The 18,216-nt window shown below is 32.3% G+C and overlaps 2 protein-coding genes and 1 pseudogene across 2 annotated transcripts; all 3 read left to right on the top strand.

Moving 5' to 3' along the window:
* Positions 1–1,370: 1,370 nt before the first annotated feature.
* On the top strand, positions 1,371–4,499 carry LOC115721957 (protein kinase PINOID-like). Its single transcript, XM_061107251.1, has 2 exons — positions 1,371–1,737; positions 3,762–4,499. Exons 1-2 carry the CDS (start codon positions 1,435–1,437, stop codon positions 4,131–4,133), a joined length of 675 nt encoding a protein of 224 aa, XP_060963234.1. The 5' UTR covers positions 1,371–1,434; the 3' UTR covers positions 4,134–4,499.
* Positions 4,500–8,841: 4,342 nt separating this feature from the next.
* On the top strand, positions 8,842–13,232 carry LOC115721961 (phototropin-1-like). Its single transcript, XM_061107248.1, has 6 exons — positions 8,842–9,281; positions 9,372–9,552; positions 10,945–11,150; positions 11,241–11,421; positions 12,816–13,022; positions 13,113–13,232. Exons 1-6 carry the CDS (start codon positions 8,842–8,844, stop codon positions 13,230–13,232), a joined length of 1,335 nt encoding a protein of 444 aa, XP_060963231.1.
* An 819-nt stretch (positions 13,233–14,051) lies between these two features.
* LOC133031900 (protein kinase PINOID-like) lies at positions 14,052–15,193 on the top strand (annotated as a pseudogene).
* The last annotated feature ends 3,023 nt before the right edge of the window (positions 15,194–18,216 follow it).

Genomic DNA, 18,216 nt, shown 5'->3' with positions numbered 1-18,216 from the left:
TAATTGCATGAACCCTAAAAAGTTGGGCCATTAGACAATATAAAAGAATTTGGATCTCTATATATTTGTTTGACTAATAATATACATATATCTATGGATTATATATTATACATAAATGTAGGGCCAGCCCTAGGCATAGGCGGGCTGGCCCGTGCCTTGGGCCCACACTTTCCGGGGGCCCAAAATACAAAAATAAAAAAATTTATTAGGCTTTTATTTAAGTAAAATTTAAGTGTATTATAAGCAACAACTATTTATAGCTTAGCTGGTTGAGGTGGATGGCATAATGTTCAAGGTTATGGGTTCAAATCCCCTAACACTCTTCTTTTGATATTTTTTTTTATATATTTTTGAAGGCCCCAAAATTTAATTTGTCTTAGGCCCATATATTTTCAGGGCCGGCCCTGCATATATGCATATTAGTAAAAAAGTGACTAATCCATATAATTTGTATTGTATGCATGTCTCTCCTCAAAGGTAAAAATAAAAAATAATAAGCTTCCTATTCTTTATTAAAAAAAAAATTAAGTTTTCTAATTTACCAATATCAGCTCGGAATACTTTTGGGTTGCTTTTAATATCAAAAGAAAAAAAACTTAAGAAGAATATATATTTTCAGCAAAAGATACTTTTGAGAAATAAAAGATTATGAAAAATCTTCCAATATGATTGGCAAGATTCCAATATTGATATAATTTTACAATATTTTTGGTCCCCACTAGCCCGGACGCATGACCTGAAATTTGTAAGAGAATCAATAACCCTGTTCCCCAAAACCAATCAAAATCAAACCTTAGAATGCAAAACAAACTAATATATATATATATATATATTTATATAATAAGCATATATATATATGATCTTTCCCACATTACTGTTCTCCATTTTTATTCAGTTTTATATAGGTTTCCATACATACAGAAATACTAAGATATACTCTTCTATCTCAAATGGAGCTTCCAACAAAGCCACACAAATCCTCTGATTTCGCCTACTCCACCATCCTCTCCGCCACTCGAGAATGGCCTCTCGTTACACAACATCAAGATCCTAAAAGAAATCGGCGCCGGTATCGGCAAAGTTTACCTCTGCAAACTAATTAATAACTCGGGTGCATCTTGTTACTGTGCCATGAAAGTTGTGGACAAAAAGATGCTCGCGGTGAAGGGCAAGGTTAACCGAGCGGAAACGGAGGAAAAAATCATGAAAATGCTCGATCACCCGTTTCTTTCGAGTCTCTACGCGGAGTTTGAAGACCAACATTTCTCCTATATTGTGATGGAATATTGCTCGGTTGGCGATCTTAACTATCTTCGTCATCAACATCCTCGAAAACAATTTTTGCTCAACTCCGCAAGGTAGTTATTAATCTATATCGGTTACGTAAATTAACAGAAAATCTTTATTAGTTTATTAATCTCTATCGTTTCTTTCATGGATGTATACAGATTTTACGCCGGGAAAGTTCTACTAGCGTTAGAGTATCTTCATATGTTGGGTATAATCTACAGAGATTTGAAACCCGAAAACGTGCTCGTCAAGTCAGATGGTCACATCATGCTAACTGACTTTGATCTTTTGCTTTGCTCCGACGCAATCCCAGTCATTGAATCATCACTTGAATCACCCGACTCATCCTCGTTTGGTTGCTTCCCTAAGTCGCGCGGAGTCCAGACGCTAAACCGGTTCTTTGTAGCCGAACCGGTGACGGCCAGGTCATTGTCCGTGGTTGTAACGCCCTAATGCTAAGGCATGCTACAGTGCTTTTTCAATTATTGTGCAAACTTTGCTAATCAAAGTAATTTCTTGAAAAACGTGTCAAATTAAAATTTATGCTTTAAACATTAAACTTTTATAAAATAATATAATATTTACAAATCCCGGGATCCCGATTTCAAACTTTTGAAAATTTACTGTTTAAACTTTACATTCAAAATATACAAGTTCTGGGTCGCACAGCGACTTTCAAAATATAACACCCAGATGTCCCGAGACCGAACACTCCAGGTCGCGCTGCTTGACATGTACAATCTCACCCGAGCTCAGGTTCACTCCTGTTCAGCCTTCGCCTTTCCTTTACCTACACATGGAAGCAGAAACTGTGAGTCGACAGACTCGCAAGAAATGCATATAACATACCATATAATTTCCGACCTGTAAATAGGCGCCCATACACCTATTTACAGAGCTTAACCGATGAGCATGAACGTTCAATACCAGGGTACAACCACTATACCACATACACAACGTACCTAGCTGTACGAGTGTTGGTAGGGTTCATTCCAATCAGTGAGTAACACTGAGTGATGTACCACACACCTTAGCATTTTCCTATGCTTGTGTTGGTATCACTGTATCGTACTCAAATCAACAACAATCACTGTACCAATACACTCTATAACTTAATCATACAAGTGTTGGTAGTGTTTAACATAACTCAAGCATGCATATATAAACACATATACACACATTCAGATAATCACATCATACATTATACACAGTTCTTACCTGTTTTCCGAATTCAAGTGTGCTGGCCGACCTGAACGGAATTCACGTGCTAGATGGATGCCCTAATCACAATAACGGTAACACAGATGAGTGACTCGCCAAATCACTTTCCGGGACTTAAAACTCGAAACTAAAAGTTTCCCTATCAATAAACCTCATGGCAATACCCTATATAACCCAAAATTGGCCAAAACTAGGGTTCTGGAAAATCCCCCAACAAAGTATCGATCCAACCGGCATCCCTAAGCCTGGGTCACCAACCGGTCGACCGGTTGGTACAGACCACCCAGAACCGGAATTCCGGTTCATCTGCAGGAACTTAAAAATTTTTCCCCCTTGATTCAAATCAATCCCAAATTTAACCAAACTCTCCAGTATACCTGTACAATGTATAAACAACTATTCCCAACCAGAATTTCACAGAATAACCCAAAGAAACTCCACTTGCCATTAAAGACCAAAGTTAAAGGTTTTATGCTCAAATTAACACAAAACCTAAATCAACCAACCAAACTAGCTGCTATAACCTTTAATCAATTCAAACTAAGCCTAGAATTCACCTCCTAATCAACTCAAACCATAACAGCCATTAAAACACCAAACCACAAGCTCAAACTAAGGTAAAACTTAAAAAAAAAACATGAAACCAATGTTCTAGGGTTACCTTTGGTTGCTTCTCCTTAAATTCCCAGCTCAATCACAGAGAATTAGGAAGAAAAAGGTTGCCCTTGCCCTTGATTTGCCTCAGCCGAAAGAGAGGAAGAGAGAAAGAGATACCTAGGTTGGTTTTTCTCTTCAATTTTCCTTAATTTTATTTCAAATGAAAAGAGAGTTTAATTAATTAATCCCTTAAAGAACTAAGTGCCATGTGCCATCTACCTAAGCAGCCACCTTGCAACTTAAGGGTAAATGACTAAAATGCCCCTTAAACTTAAAGCCTGGGCATTTCTTAAGCTAGGGGTAAAACGGTCAAAATCCATAACCCCGCTCAATCCCGATAATTATTTTCTCTAAAATATTCCCCACTATAAAATAGGGTTCTAAAATTACCCATGTGATTAATCTAGCCATCCATCGCATTTTCCGTTGTCGCCGAGCAAAATTTACAAAAATAACATATTGCACATATAAGCTAGATAATACCCCTAGAGTTTAATAAAATCTCCGAAATTGAGAAATTATAACTCTAATATTTATTTCTAAATAGTGGGGTCCACATTTAAATTTAATTCACAAATAATAATAAAATAATAAAAATTAATGCTAATTGCCTTTTTCTAATTCATATTACTAGAGCGGTCATTACAGTGGTCGGTACACACGAGTACGTGTCGCCCGAGATGGCTAAAGATGATCCCCACGGCAACGCGGTTGACTGGTGGGCGTACGGTGTCTTCATCTATGAAATGATCTACGGCCGTACACCGTTCCTGGCTCAATCACGCAAGAGAATCATCTCAAACATCGTCAATATGCCACTTGTCTTCCCCACCGGCACAGTGTCATGCGAGTTCGAGCTTCATGCGAGGGAGTTGATTACCGCTTTGCTTGTCAAGGATCTGACCAAGCGTCTCGGGGCCAAATACAAAGCGGCTGAAGTTTCAAGGGTCTCAATTTCGCCTTGATTAGGTCTTCGCCGCTCCTTTGGCATGTCGAAGGACTTAGGAGGCAGAAAACTAACGATATGAGTTGCACTAGACAGCCAACTTTCGATTACTTCTAATAACATAGTGATCAGTGGTCTTTTAAGTTAAGAATTAAATTAACAGTGTCTTAATGTTATTGTAATGCCTTTTAGTACTCACTTGCTTAAGTTGTTCACCATAATTATTATTACTTATCATTATATATTATTATTATATATTGTTAATGTTTACTTTCGTACATGTACAAACTAACGTTAATTCAGAAAAAGAAGAAATTTCATGCTAATTGGCAGACACATCAGAACATGTGACTATGTCTAATCATACAAATTCTATATGTATATAATAAACCAATCCTATAATGCCACATCATGATGGTGGTGTTGACTGTTGACTTAATACTTAGTGAAAAGAAAAATAGTAGACCATACACGTTATTATTTAAAAGATATAATAACAATTTAAAAGATATAATAACAATTAAAGAAAAAATATTATTACTTATTAGGTGAGATTATTATTATGTATATCTAAATAATGTAATTTATAATTTTGACAATTAAAAATAAATACTGGATGTAATATATTATAGTGTTTAAGAAAACTTGATAATTTAAGTGTAATATGTTCTTAAGATAATCCCAAAATAAACTAAAAATTTATGTTCAAATACTAAAGAAAACACAACTTAAATGTGTGTGAAATAAAAAAGAAAATTAAAATTCAATCTCTAAATTATTGATAATTGAAGATAACATCTATCTAAAAGTTGTAGATAAAAAATCTCTTTTTCACAAATTATAATGTGAAATGTTTTAGTTAAAATACTTTATATATATATGGAACTTATTAATGTGAAAAATTTATTATCATCATTAATTATAATAATTATCATCGTTACAAACTTATTAATTTTACAAATAGTTTAACAAACTATTGCCACCAACTCTAAAAAAAAGAAATTCTTCTATACTCTCCTATATTTATTGAATAATAATAATAACAATAGTAATTATATGATATATAAAATTTAGGGGTCTTTTCAATATTATACCTAAAATTAATTTTATTTATAAAAATACCTTTAAGAAAATTATTTGCACAAATACCGATTGCCACGTCAGCATAAATACCGAAATATAAAATAATTACCGAAAATTGAAAAAAATAAAAAAAATCTCGCTTCCAGAAATTTTAGTGTTTTGCAAATTTTAAAAAAAAGCAACCTTTTGGTTGCTTTTGATGTAAATAATATATCAATTAGTTACTTTTTATTAGAAAAAAATTAATTCAAGATAATTTTTTTCTCATACACATTTGGTTGCTTATTTTGATCAGACAACTTTAAAATTAATATATATAATAATTTTCATATTGTAACTAATTCTATTATGTTTTAGATACTATTTGGTAACTTTATAAGTTTTTTTATTAACATATTAAATTCTTTTTATTAAATAAATTTATTATTAGTATACTATATTTTAACTTTTAAATACAAAATAATAAAAGACTTTAAGTTAAGTTATGATGTTACTTGATATGTTAAAGTTTATTAAATTTTAAATTTTATTACTTTTTGTTACAAAATATAAAAAAGGAACAAAAAAGTTTCTTTTAACACATACTAAAATGTAAGAGAGATATCTAAATGTTAGAGGAAAAATAAAAAAAATTAAGAGAAATAATAAATTTAGAGAAAAAGAATAATAAAAAAAATAATAATAAATGAAGAAGATTTTTTCAAAAAAACAAATTAATAAATAAATGAAGAAGATAATAATGTCAGAAAAAGAAGAAGTAAACAAAAAGGAAAAAAAAAGTAAAAAGATAAATATTGGAGGAGACTTATAATTTCTTGTTTAGATTTTAAATTATAGTGTGTTATTTTGTTGTTTAAGAAACCTTAGTCTAACTTTTAATTTTAGTCATTTTTTTTTGTAGCAGAAAAATATATGCTTCTAACATGTCAAAATGATCACTTTAAAAAATAGATTATAATAGTGTAATTTTAGTGTCCAAATAATAAATTGTGTGGCTGAAAAAACTTTTGAAATAAAAAAAAAATAAAGAAAGTGAGAATAATAACAATTTGTGTCGTTTATTCACATAATTTTTTTTTTTTTAAAAAAAAATCTGATTGTATATCAACTAGGAGAGTCAATAAAATGTAAAAGAAAAACATATGGTTAATTTTTAATTTTAGTAGGCGTGTAGCGGTATTGAAAACAATAAAATGGTCTAAGAAAATTTCATAAATACAATTCACGTTGATACATATAATTATTTTTTTCTAAAACTACTAATTAGATTAAAAAACAAAAAAGAATGTAAAATAAAAAAAAAATAAAAAAGAATAGAATGTAAAAAAAAAAAAATATTTGATCAACCTAGTTTATTGTTATTTTGAAAAAATAAGATTTTTATTAAAAAAAAAAAGCTACTGTGTCTGGAAAAAAAATAAAAAAGCTAGCATGTAGGCAGAGTTTAAGAGAGAGAAGCAATAAATATACATTGGTATACCTATAAAAAAGAAATGCCTAAATTGTGAGTATTAAAATAGGGAAGGGTAAATTCTTAAATAATTTAATAATAATAGTTATTGGTGCAAATATTTCTAAAATTTATAGTAACTATTTGACTGTAGCATCTTTAATAAAAAAATAAATGAGAGATGTATTGTTAAAATATAGTTCATTTTGTAAAAAATTAACTCTAATTCTGTGTTAAAATTGTTGAATTATGTTCCTCGAATACAAAGTAGAATACTACATACAATTATAATACTCAAATTAAATTTCATTAATCAAGTTTTTTTTTTCTATTTTGTAAAATTTTAATATTTTTATATCTTTTGTATTCATAAAAAAAAAAAATTCTAATTTTTATACAAATATATATATACAAGTGATAAAGTGTAAGAAATAATAAAATTTATTAATTATAACTAATCATAAATGATAATATTTTCTAATTAAACAAAAAATTAAAGACAAATAATATTTGTAAAAAGTAATTACAAATTTTACTATTTCAGTTACAATATTATAATTTATTATTATAAAAGTAGGAGATAATAATTAGTCATAATAAAGATTCATTAGCTTACATATTTGTAGCAATTTATATGTGCTGTTTTAATGTGTGTATATTCATTATTATTATTATTATTTTAACTATACCAACCCCTAATAATCATTATATCATTCCATTCATAACAATCGCTTCTCTCTCCTAAACCCTAGAATGCAAAGTGTGTGTGTCTTCTCTCTCCTCGAACACACAAGACAGAACACCACATAATATATATATATATATTAATTGAGCTCAGTAATTTATATATTACAAATATATTATAATTAAGTACGTACATGTAATATGGATTAATTGCATGAACCCTAAAAAGTTTGGACATTAGACAATATTAAAGAATTTGGATCTCCATATATTTGTTTGACTAATAATATACATATATCTATGGATTATATATTATACATATATGCAGGGCTGGCCCTAGGCATAGGCGGGCTAGGCCCGTGCCTAGGGCCCACACTTTCCGGGGGCCCAAAATAAAAAAATAAAAAATTTATTAGGCTTTTATTTAAGTAAAATTTAAGTGTATTATAAACAACAAATATTTATAGCTTAGTTGGTTGAGGTGGATGGCATAATGTCCAAGGTCATGTGTTCAAATCCCGTAACACTTATGCATATTAGTAAAAAAGTGACTAATCCATATAATTTGTATTGTATGCATGTCTCTCCTCAAAGGTAAAAATAAAAAATAATAAGCTTCCTATTCTTTATTAAAAAAAAAAATTAAGTTTTCTAATTTAACAATATCAGCTCTTAATACTTTTGGGTTGCTTTTAATATCAAAAGAAAAAAATTTAAGAAGAATATATATTTTTAGCAAAAGACACTTTTGAGAAATAAAAGATTATGAAAAATCTTTTAATATGATTGGGAAGATTCCAATATTGATATAATAATATTCTTGGTCCCCACTAGTCCGGACGCATGACCTGAATTCTGTAAGAGAATCAATAACCCTGTTCCCCAAAACCAATCAAAACCAAACCCTAGAATGCAAAAAAACACTAAGATATATATATTTATATAATAAGCATACATATATATATATATGATCTTTCCCACATTACTGTTCTCCATTTTTATTCTATTTTTAATATAGGTTTCCATACATATAGATAGGGCCGGCCCTAGGCATAGGCGGGCTAGGCTCGTGCCTAGGGCCCACACTTTTTGGGGGCCCAAAATAAAAAAATAAAAAAATTTATTAGGCCTTTATTTAAGTAAAATTTAAGTGTGTTATAAGCAACAAATATTTATAGCTTAGCTGGTTGAGGTGGATGGCATAATGTCCAAGGTCATGGGTTCAAATCCCCTAACACTCTTCTTTTGATATGTTTTTTTTTATATATTTTTGAAGGCCCCAAAATTTAATTTGTCTTAGGCCCATATATTTTCAGGGCCGGCCCTGCATATATGCATATTAGTAAAAAAGTGACTAATCCATATAATTTGTATTGTATGCATGTCTCTCCTCAAAGGTAAATATAAAAAATAATAAGCTTCCTATTCTTTATTAAAAAAAAATTAAGTTTTTTCTTTCCCACATTACTGTTCTCCATTTTTATTTTGTTTTTGATATATGTTTCCATACATGAAATACTACGATATACTCTTCTCTTTCAAATGGAGCTTCCAACAAAGCCACACAAATCCTCTGATTTCGCCTACTCCACCATCCTCTCCGCCACTCGAGAATGGCCTCTCGTTACACAACTTCAAGATCCTAAAAGAAATCGGCGCCGGTATCGGCAAAGTTTACCTCTGCAAACTAAATAATAACTCGGGTGCATCTTGTTACTGTGCCATGAAAGTTGTGGACAAAAAGATGCTCGCGGTGAAGGGCAAGGTTAACCGAGCGGAAATGGAGGAAAAAATCATGAAAATGCTCGATCACCCGTTTCTTTCGAGTCTCTACGCGGAGTTTGAAGACCAACATTTCTCCTATATTGTGATGGAATATTGCTCGGGTGGCGATCTTAACTATCTTCGTCATCAACATCCTCGAAAACAGTTTTCGCTCAACTCCGCAAGGTAGTTATTAATCTATATCGGTTACGTAAATTAACAGAAAATCTTTATTAGTTTATTAATCTCTATCATTTCTTTCATGAATGTATACAGATTTTACGCCGGGGAAGTTCTACTAGCATTAGAGTATCTTCATATGTTGGGCATAATCTACAGAGATTTGAAACCCAAAAACGTGCTCGTCAAGTCAGATGGTCACATCATGCTAACTGACTTTGATCTTTCGCTTTGCTCCGACGCAATCCCAGTCGTTGAATCATCACTTGAATCACCCGTGCCTAGGGCCCACATTTTCTGGGGGCCCAAAATAAAAAAATAAAAAAATTTATTAGGCTTTTATTTAAGTAAAATTTAAGTGTATTATAAACAACAAATATTTATAGCTTAGTTGGTTGAGGTGGATGGCATAATGTCCAAGGTCATGTGTTCAAATCCCCTAACACTTATGCATATTAGTAAAAAAGTGACTAATCCATATAATTTGTATTGTATGCATGTCTCTCCTCAAAGGTAAAAATAAAAAATAATAAGCTTCCTATTCATTATTAAAAAAAAAAAATTAAGTTTTCTAATTTAACAATATCAGCTCGTAATACTTTTGGGTTGCTTTTAATATCAAAAGAAAAAAACTTAAGAAGAATATCTATTTTTAGCAAAAGACACTTTTGAGAAATAAAAGATTATGAAAAATCTTTTAATATGATTGGCAAGATTCCAATATTGATATAATTTTACAATATTCTTGGTCCCCACTAGTCCGGACGCATGACCTGAATTCTGTAAGAGAATCAATAACCCTGTTCCCCAAAACCAATCAAAACCAAACCCTAGAATGCAAAAAAACACTAAGATATATATATTTATATAATAAGCATACATATATATATATATATGATCTTTCCCACATTACTGTTCTCCATTTTTATTCTATTTTTAATATAGGTTTCCATACATATAGATAGGGCCGGCCCTAGGCATAGGCGGGCTAGGCCCGTGCCTAGGGCCCACATTTTCTGGGCCCAAAATAAAAAAATAAAAAAATTTATTAGGCCTTTATTTAAGTAAAATTTAAGTGTGTTATAAGCAACAAATATTTATAGCTTAGCTGGTTGAGGTGGATGGCATAATGTCCAAGGTCATGGGTTCAAATCCCCTAACACTCTTCTTTTGATATGTTTTTTTTTATATATTTTTGAAGGCCCCAAAATTTAATTTGTCTTAGGCCCATATATTTTCAGGGCCGGCCCTGCATATATGCATATTAGTAAAAAAGTGACTAATCCATATAATTTGTATTGTATGCATGTCTCTCCTCAAAGGTAAATATAAAAAATAATAAGCTTCCTATTCTTTATTAAAAAAAAATTAAGTTTTTTCTTTCCCACATTACTGTTCTCCATTTTTATTTTGTTTTTGATATATGTTTCCATACATGAAATACTACGATATACTCTTCTCTTTCAAATGGAGCTTCCAACAAAGCCACACAAATCCTCTGATTTCGCCTACTCCACCATCCTCTCCGCCACTCGAGAATGGCCTCTCGTTACACAACTTCAAGATCCTAAAAGAAATCGGCGCCGGTATCGGCAAAGTTTACCTCTGCAAACTAAATAATAACTCGGGTGCATCTTGTTACTGTGCCATGAAAGTTGTGGACAAAAAGATGCTCGCGGTGAAGGGCAAGGTTAACCGAGCGGAAATGGAGGAAAAAATCATGAAAATGCTCGATCACCCGTTTCTTTCGAGTCTCTACGCGGAGTTTGAAGACCAACATTTCTCCTATATTGTGATGGAATATTGCTCGGGTGGCGATCTTAACTATCTTCGTCATCAACATCCTCGAAAACAGTTTTCGCTCAACTCCGCAAGGTAGTTATTAATCTATATCGGTTACGTAAATTAACAGAAAATCTTTATTAGTTTATTAATCTCTATCATTTCTTTCATGAATGTATACAGATTTTACGCCGGGGAAGTTCTACTAGCATTAGAGTATCTTCATATGTTGGGCATAATCTACAGAGATTTGAAACCCAAAAACGTGCTCGTCAAGTCAGATGGTCACATCATGCTAACTGACTTTGATCTTTCGCTTTGCTCCGACGCAATCCCAGTCGTTGAATCATCACTTGAATCACCCGTGCCTAGGGCCCACATTTTCTGGGGGCCCAAAATAAAAAAATAAAAAAATTTATTAGGCTTTTATTTAAGTAAAATTTAAGTGTATTATAAACAACAAATATTTATAGCTTAGTTGGTTGAGGTGGATGGCATAATGTCCAAGGTCATGTGTTCAAATCCCCTAACACTTATGCATATTAGTAAAAAAGTGACTAATCCATATAATTTGTATTGTATGCATGTCTCTCCTCAAAGGTAAAAATAAAAAATAATAAGCTTCCTATTCATTATTAAAAAAAAAAAATTAAGTTTTCTAATTTAACAATATCAGCTCGTAATACTTTTGGGTTGCTTTTAATATCAAAAGAAAAAAACTTAAGAAGAATATCTATTTTTAGCAAAAGACACTTTTGAGAAATAAAAGATTATGAAAAATCTTTTAATATGATTGGCAAGATTCCAATATTGATATAATTTTACAATATTCTTGGTCCCCACTAGTCCGGACGCATGACCTGAATTCTGTAAGAGAATCAATAACCCTGTTCCCCAAAACCAATCAAAACCAAACCCTAGAATGCAAAAAAACACTAAGATATATATATTTATATAATAAGCATACATATATATATATATATGATCTTTCCCACATTACTGTTCTCCATTTTTATTCTATTTTTAATATAGGTTTCCATACATATAGATAGGGCCGGCCCTAGGCATAGGCGGGCTAGGCCCGTGCCTAGGGCCCACACTTTTCGGGGGCCCAAAATAAAAAAATAAAAAAATTTATTAGGCCTTTATTTAAGTAAAATTTAAGTGTGTTATAAGCAACAAATATTTATAGCTTAGCTGGTTGAGGTGGATGGCATAATGTCCAAGGTCATGGGTTCAAATCCCCTAACACTCTTCTTTTGATATGTTTTTTTTTATATATTTTTGAAGGCCCCAAAATTTAATTTGTCTTAGGCCCATATATTTTCAGGGCCGGCCCTGCATATATGCATATTAGTAAAAAAGTGACTAATCCATATAATTTGTATTGTATGCATGTCTCTCCTCAAAGGTAAATATAAAAAATAATAAGCTTCCTATTCTTTATTAAAAAAAAATTAAGTTTTTTCTTTCCCACATTACTGTTCTCCATTTTTATTTTGTTTTTGATATATGTTTCCATACATGAAATACTACGATATACTCTTCTCTTTCAAATGGAGCTTCCAACAAAGCCACACAAATCCTCTGATTTCGCCTACTCCACCATCCTCTCCGCCACTCGAGAATGGCCTCTCGTTACACAACTTCAAGATCCTAAAAGAAATCGGCGCCGGTATCGGCAAAGTTTACCTCTGCAAACTAAATAATAACTCGGGTGCATCTTGTTACTGTGCCATGAAAGTTGTGGACAAAAAGATGCTCGCGGTGAAGGGCAAGGTTAACCGAGCGGAAATGGAGGAAAAAATCATGAAAATGCTCGATCACCCGTTTCTTTCGAGTCTCTACGCGGAGTTTGAAGACCAACATTTCTCCTATATTGTGATGGAATATTGCTCGGGTGGCGATCTTAACTATCTTCGTCATCAACATCCTCGAAAACAAGTTTTCGCTCAACTCCGCAAGGTAGTTATTAATCTATATCGGTTACGTAAATTAACAGAAAATCTTTATTAGTTTATTAATCTCTATCATTTCTTTCATGAATGTATACAGATTTTACGCCGGGGAAGTTCTACTAGCATTAGAGTATCTTCATATGTTGGGCATAATCTACAGAGATTTGAAACCCAAAAACGTGCTCGTCAAGTCAGATGGTCACATCATGCTAACTGACTTTGATCTTTCGCTTTGCTCCGACGCAATCCCAGTCGTTGAATCATCACTTGAATCACCCGTGCCTAGGGCCCACATTTTCTGGGGGCCCAAAATAAAAAAATAAAAAATTTATTAGGCTTTTATTTAAGTAAAATTTAAGTGTATTATAAACAACAAATATTTATAGCTTAGTTGGTTGAGGTGGATGGCATAATGTCCAAGGTCATGTGTTCAAATCCCCTAACACTTATGCATATTAGTAAAAAAGTGACTAATCCATATAATTTGTATTGTATGCATGTCTCTCCTCAAAGGTAAAAATAAAAAATAATAAGCTTCCTATTCTTTATTAAAAAAAAAAATTAAGTTTTCTAATTTAACAATATCAGCTCGTAATACTTTTGGGTTGCTTTTAATATCAAAAGAAAAAAACTTAAGAAGAATATCTATTTTTAGCAAAAGACACTTTTGAGAAATAAAAGATTATGAAAAATCTTTTAATATGATTGGCAAGATTCCAATATTGATATAATTTTACAATATTCTTGGTCCCCACTAGTCCGGACGCATGACCTGAATTCTGTAAGAGAATCAATAACCCTGTTCCCCAAAACCAATCAAAACCAAACCCTAGAATGCAAAAAAACACTAAGATATATATATTTATATAATAAGCATACATATATATATATATGATCTTTCCCACATTACTGTTCTCCATTTTTATTCTATTTTTAATATAGGTTTCCATACATATAGATAGGGCCGGCCCTAGGCATAGGCGGGCTAGGCCCGTGCCTAGGGCCCACACTTTTCGGGGGCCCAAACTAAAAAAATAAAAAAATTTATTAGGCCTTTATTTAAGTAAAATTTAAGTGTGTTATAAGCAACAAATATTTATAGCTTAGCTGGTTGAGGTGGATGGCATAATGTCCAAGGTCATGGGTTCAAATCCCCTAACACTCTTCTTTTGATATGTTTTTTTTTATATATTTTTGAAGGCCCCAAAATTTAATTTGTCTTAGGCCCATATATTTTCAGGGCCGGCCCTGCATATATGCATATTAGTAAAAAAGTGACTAATCCATATAATTTGTATTGTATGCATGTCTCTCCTCAAAGGTAAATATAAAAAATAATAAGCTTCCTATTCTTTATTAAAAAAAAATTAAGTTTTTTCTTTCCCACATTACTGTTCTCCATTTTTATTTTGTTTTTGATATATGTTTCCATACATGAAATACTACGATATACTCTTCTCTTTCAAATGGAGCTTCCAACAAAGCCACACAAATCCTCTGATTTCGCCTACTCCACCATCCTCTCCGCCACTCGAGAATGGCCTCTCGTTACACAACTTCAAGATCCTAAAAGAAATCGGCGCCGGTATCGGCAAAGTTTACCTCTGCAAACTAAATAATAACTCGGGTGCATCTTGTTACTGTGCCATGAAAGTTGTGGACAAAAAGATGCTCGCGGTGAAGGGCAAGGTTAACCGAGCGGAAATGGAGGAAAAAATCATGAAAATGCTCGATCACCCGTTTCTTTCGAGTCTCTACGCGGAGTTTGAAGACCAACATTTCTCCTATATTGTGATGGAATATTGCTCGGGTGGCGATCTTAACTATCTTCGTCATCAACATCCTCGAAAACAGTTTTCGCTCAACTCCGCAAGGTAGTTATTAATCTATATCGGTTACGTAAATTAACAGAAAATCTTTATTAGTTTATTAATCTCTATCATTTCTTTCATGAATGTATACGAGATTTTACGCCGGGAAGTTCTACTAGCATTAGAGTATCTTCATATGTTGGGCATAATCTACGGAGATTTGAAACCCAAAAACGTGCTCGTCAAGTCGGATGGTCACATCATGCTAACTGACTTTGATCTTTCGCTTTGCTCCGACGCAATCCCAGTCGTTGAATCATCACTTGAATCACCCGTGCCTAGGGCCCACATTTTCTGGGGGCCCAAAATAAAAATAAAAAAATTTATTAGGCTTTTATTTAAGTAAAATTTAAGTGTATTATAAACAACAAATATTTATAGCTTAGTTGGTTGAGGTGGATGGCATAATGTCCAAGGTCATGTGTTCAAATCCCCTAACACTTATGCATATTAGTAAAAAAGTGACTAATCCATATAATTTGTATTGTATGCATGTCTCTCCTCAAAGGTAAAAATAAAAAATAATAAGCTTCCTATTCATTATTAAAAAAAAAAAATTAAGTTTTCTAATTTAACAATATCAGCTCGTAATACTTTTGGGTTGCTTTTAATATCAAAAGAAAAAAACTTAAGAAGAATATCTATTTTTAGCAAAAGACACTTTTGAGAAATAAAAGATTATGAAAAATCTTTTAATATGATTGGCAAGATTCCAATATTGATATAATTTTACAATATTCTTGGTCCCCACTAGTCCGGACGCATGACCTGAATTCTGTAAGAGAATCAATAACCCTGTTCCCCAAAACCAATCAAAACCAAACCCTAGAATGCAAAAAAACACTAAGATATATATATTTATATAATAAGCATACATATATATATATATATGATCTTTCCCACATTACTGTTCTCCATTTTTATTCTATTTTTAATATAGGTTTCCATACATATAGATAGGGCCGGCCCTAGGCATAGGCGGGCTAGGCCCGTGCCTAGGGCCCACACTTTTCGGGGGCCCAAAATAAAAAAATAAAAAAATTTATTAGGCCTTTATTTAAGTAAAATTTAAGTGTGTTATAAGCAACAAATATTTATAGCTTAGCTGGTTGAGGTGGATGGCATAATGTCCAAGGTCATGGGTTCAAATCCCCTAACACTCTTCTTTTGATATGTTTTTTTTTATATATTTTTGAAGGCCCCAAAATTTAATTTGTCTTAGGCCCATATATTTTCAGGGCCGGCCCTGCATATATGCATATTAGTAAAAAAGTGACTAATCCATATAATTTGTATTGTATGCATGTCTCTCCTCAAAGGTAAATATAAAAAATAATAAGCTTCCTATTCTTTATTAAAAAAAAATTAAGTTTTTTCTTTCCCACATTACTGTTCTCCATTTTTATTTTGTTTTTGATATATGTTTCCATACATGAAATACTACGATATACTCTTCTCTTTCAAATGGAGCTTCCAACAAAGCCACACAAATCCTCTGATTTCGCCTACTCCACCATCCTCTCCGCCACTCGAGAATGGCCTCTCGTTACACAACTTCAAGATCCTAAAAGAAATCGTGCGGTATCGGCAAAGTTTACCTCTGCAAACTAAATAATAACTCGGGTGCATCTTGTTACTGTGCCATGAAAGTTGTGGACAAAAAGATGCTCGCGGTGAAGGGCAAGGTTAACCGAGCGGAAATGGAGGAAAAAATCATGAAAATGCTCGATCACCCGTTTCTTTCGAGTCTCTACGCGGAGTTTGAAGACCAACATTTCTCCTATATTGTGATGGAATATTGCTCGGGTGGCGATCTTAACTATCTTCGTCATCAACATCCTCGAAAACAGCTTTTCGCTCAACTCCGCAAGGTAGTTATTAATCTATATCGGTTACGTAAATTAACGAGAAAATCTTTATTAGTTTATTAATCTCTATCATTTCTTTCATGAATGTATACAGATTTTACGCCGGGAAGTTCTACTAGCATTAGAGTATCTTCATATGTTGGGCATAATCTACGGAGATTTGAAACCCAAAACGTGCTCGTCAAGTCAGATGGTCACATCATGCTAACTGACTTTGATCTTTCGCTTTGCTCCGACGCAATCCCAGTCGTTGAATCATCACTTGAATCACCCGTGCCTAGGGCCCACATTTTCTGGGGGCCCAAAATAAAAAAATAAAAAATTTATTAGGCTTTTATTTAAGTAAAATTTAAGTGTATTATAAACAACAAATATTTATAGCTTAGTTGGTTGAGGTGGATGGCATAATGTCCAAGGTCATGTGTTCAAATCCCCTAACACTTATGCATATTAGTAAAAAAGTGACTAATCCATATAATTTGTATTGTATGCATGTCTCTCCTCAAAGGTAAAAATAAAAAATAATAAGCTTCCTATTCATTATTAAAAAAAAAAAATTAAGTTTTCTAATTTAACAATATCAGCTCGTAATACTTTTGGGTTGCTTTTAATATCAAAAGAAAAAAACTTAAGAAGAATATCTATTTTTAGCAAAAGACACTTTTGAGAAATAAAAGATTATGAAAAATCTTTTAATATGATTGGCAAGATTCCAATATTGATATAATTTTACAATATTCTTGGTCCCCACTAGTCCGACGCATGACCTGAATTCTGTAAGAGAATCAATAACCCTGTTCCCCAAAACCAATCAAAACCAAACCCTAGAATGCAAAAAAACACTAAGATATATATATTTATATAATAAGCATACATATATATATATATATGATCTTTCCCACATTACTGTTCTCCATTTTTATTCTATTTTTAATATAGGTTTCCATACATATAGATAGGGTCGGCCCTAGGCATAGGCGGGCTAGGCCCGTGCCTAGGGCCCACACTTTTCTGGGCCCAAAATAAAAAAATAAAAAAATTTATTAGGCCTTTATTTAAGTAAAATTTAAGTGTGTTATAAGCAACAAATATTTATAGCTTAGCTGGTTGAGGTGGATGGCATAATGTCCAAGGTCATGGGTTCAAATCCCCTAACACTCTTCTTTTGATATGTTTTTTTTTATATATTTTTGAAGGCCCCAAAATTTAATTTGTCTTAGGCCCATATATTTTCAGGGCCGGCCCTGCATATATGCATATTAGTAAAAAAGTGACTAATCCATATAATTTGTATTGTATGCATGTCTCTCCTCAAAGGTAAATATAAAAAATAATAAGCTTCCTATTTTTTATTAAAAAAAAATTAAGTTTTTTCTTTCCCACATTATCGTTCTCCATTTTTATTTTGTTTTTGATATATGTTTCCATACATGAAATACTACGATATACTCTTCTCTTTCAA

The sequence above is a fragment of the Cannabis sativa genome, chromosome X, assembly GCF_029168945.1.
Source record: "Cannabis sativa cultivar Pink pepper isolate KNU-18-1 chromosome X, ASM2916894v1, whole genome shotgun sequence".
NCBI lineage: Eukaryota > Viridiplantae > Streptophyta > Magnoliopsida > Rosales > Cannabaceae > Cannabis > Cannabis sativa.
The sequence above is the reverse complement of the archived record's forward strand: the minus strand, read 5'-3'. Positions and strand labels throughout refer to the sequence as shown.

What these genes read in the sequence shown, in the direction of transcription:
- LOC115721957 (XM_061107251.1), top strand. Translation starts at nt 1,435, where the DNA reads ATGGATGTATACAGATTTTACGCCGGGAAAGTTCTACTAGCGTTAGAG. An exon ending in CATTGTCCGTGGTTGTAACG is followed by an intron (nt 1,738 to 3,761) that starts CCCTAATGCTAA and finishes AATAAAATAATA; the next exon opens with AAAATTAATGCTAATTGCCT.
- LOC115721961 (XM_061107248.1), top strand. Translation starts at nt 8,842, where the DNA reads ATGAAATACTACGATATACTCTTCTCTTTCAAATGGAGCTTCCAACAA. An exon ending in TTTTCGCTCAACTCCGCAAG is followed by an intron (nt 9,282 to 9,371) that starts GTAGTTATTAAT and finishes GAATGTATACAG; the next exon opens with ATTTTACGCCGGGGAAGTTC. An exon ending in TTTTCGCTCAACTCCGCAAG is followed by an intron (nt 11,151 to 11,240) that starts GTAGTTATTAAT and finishes GAATGTATACAG; the next exon opens with ATTTTACGCCGGGGAAGTTC.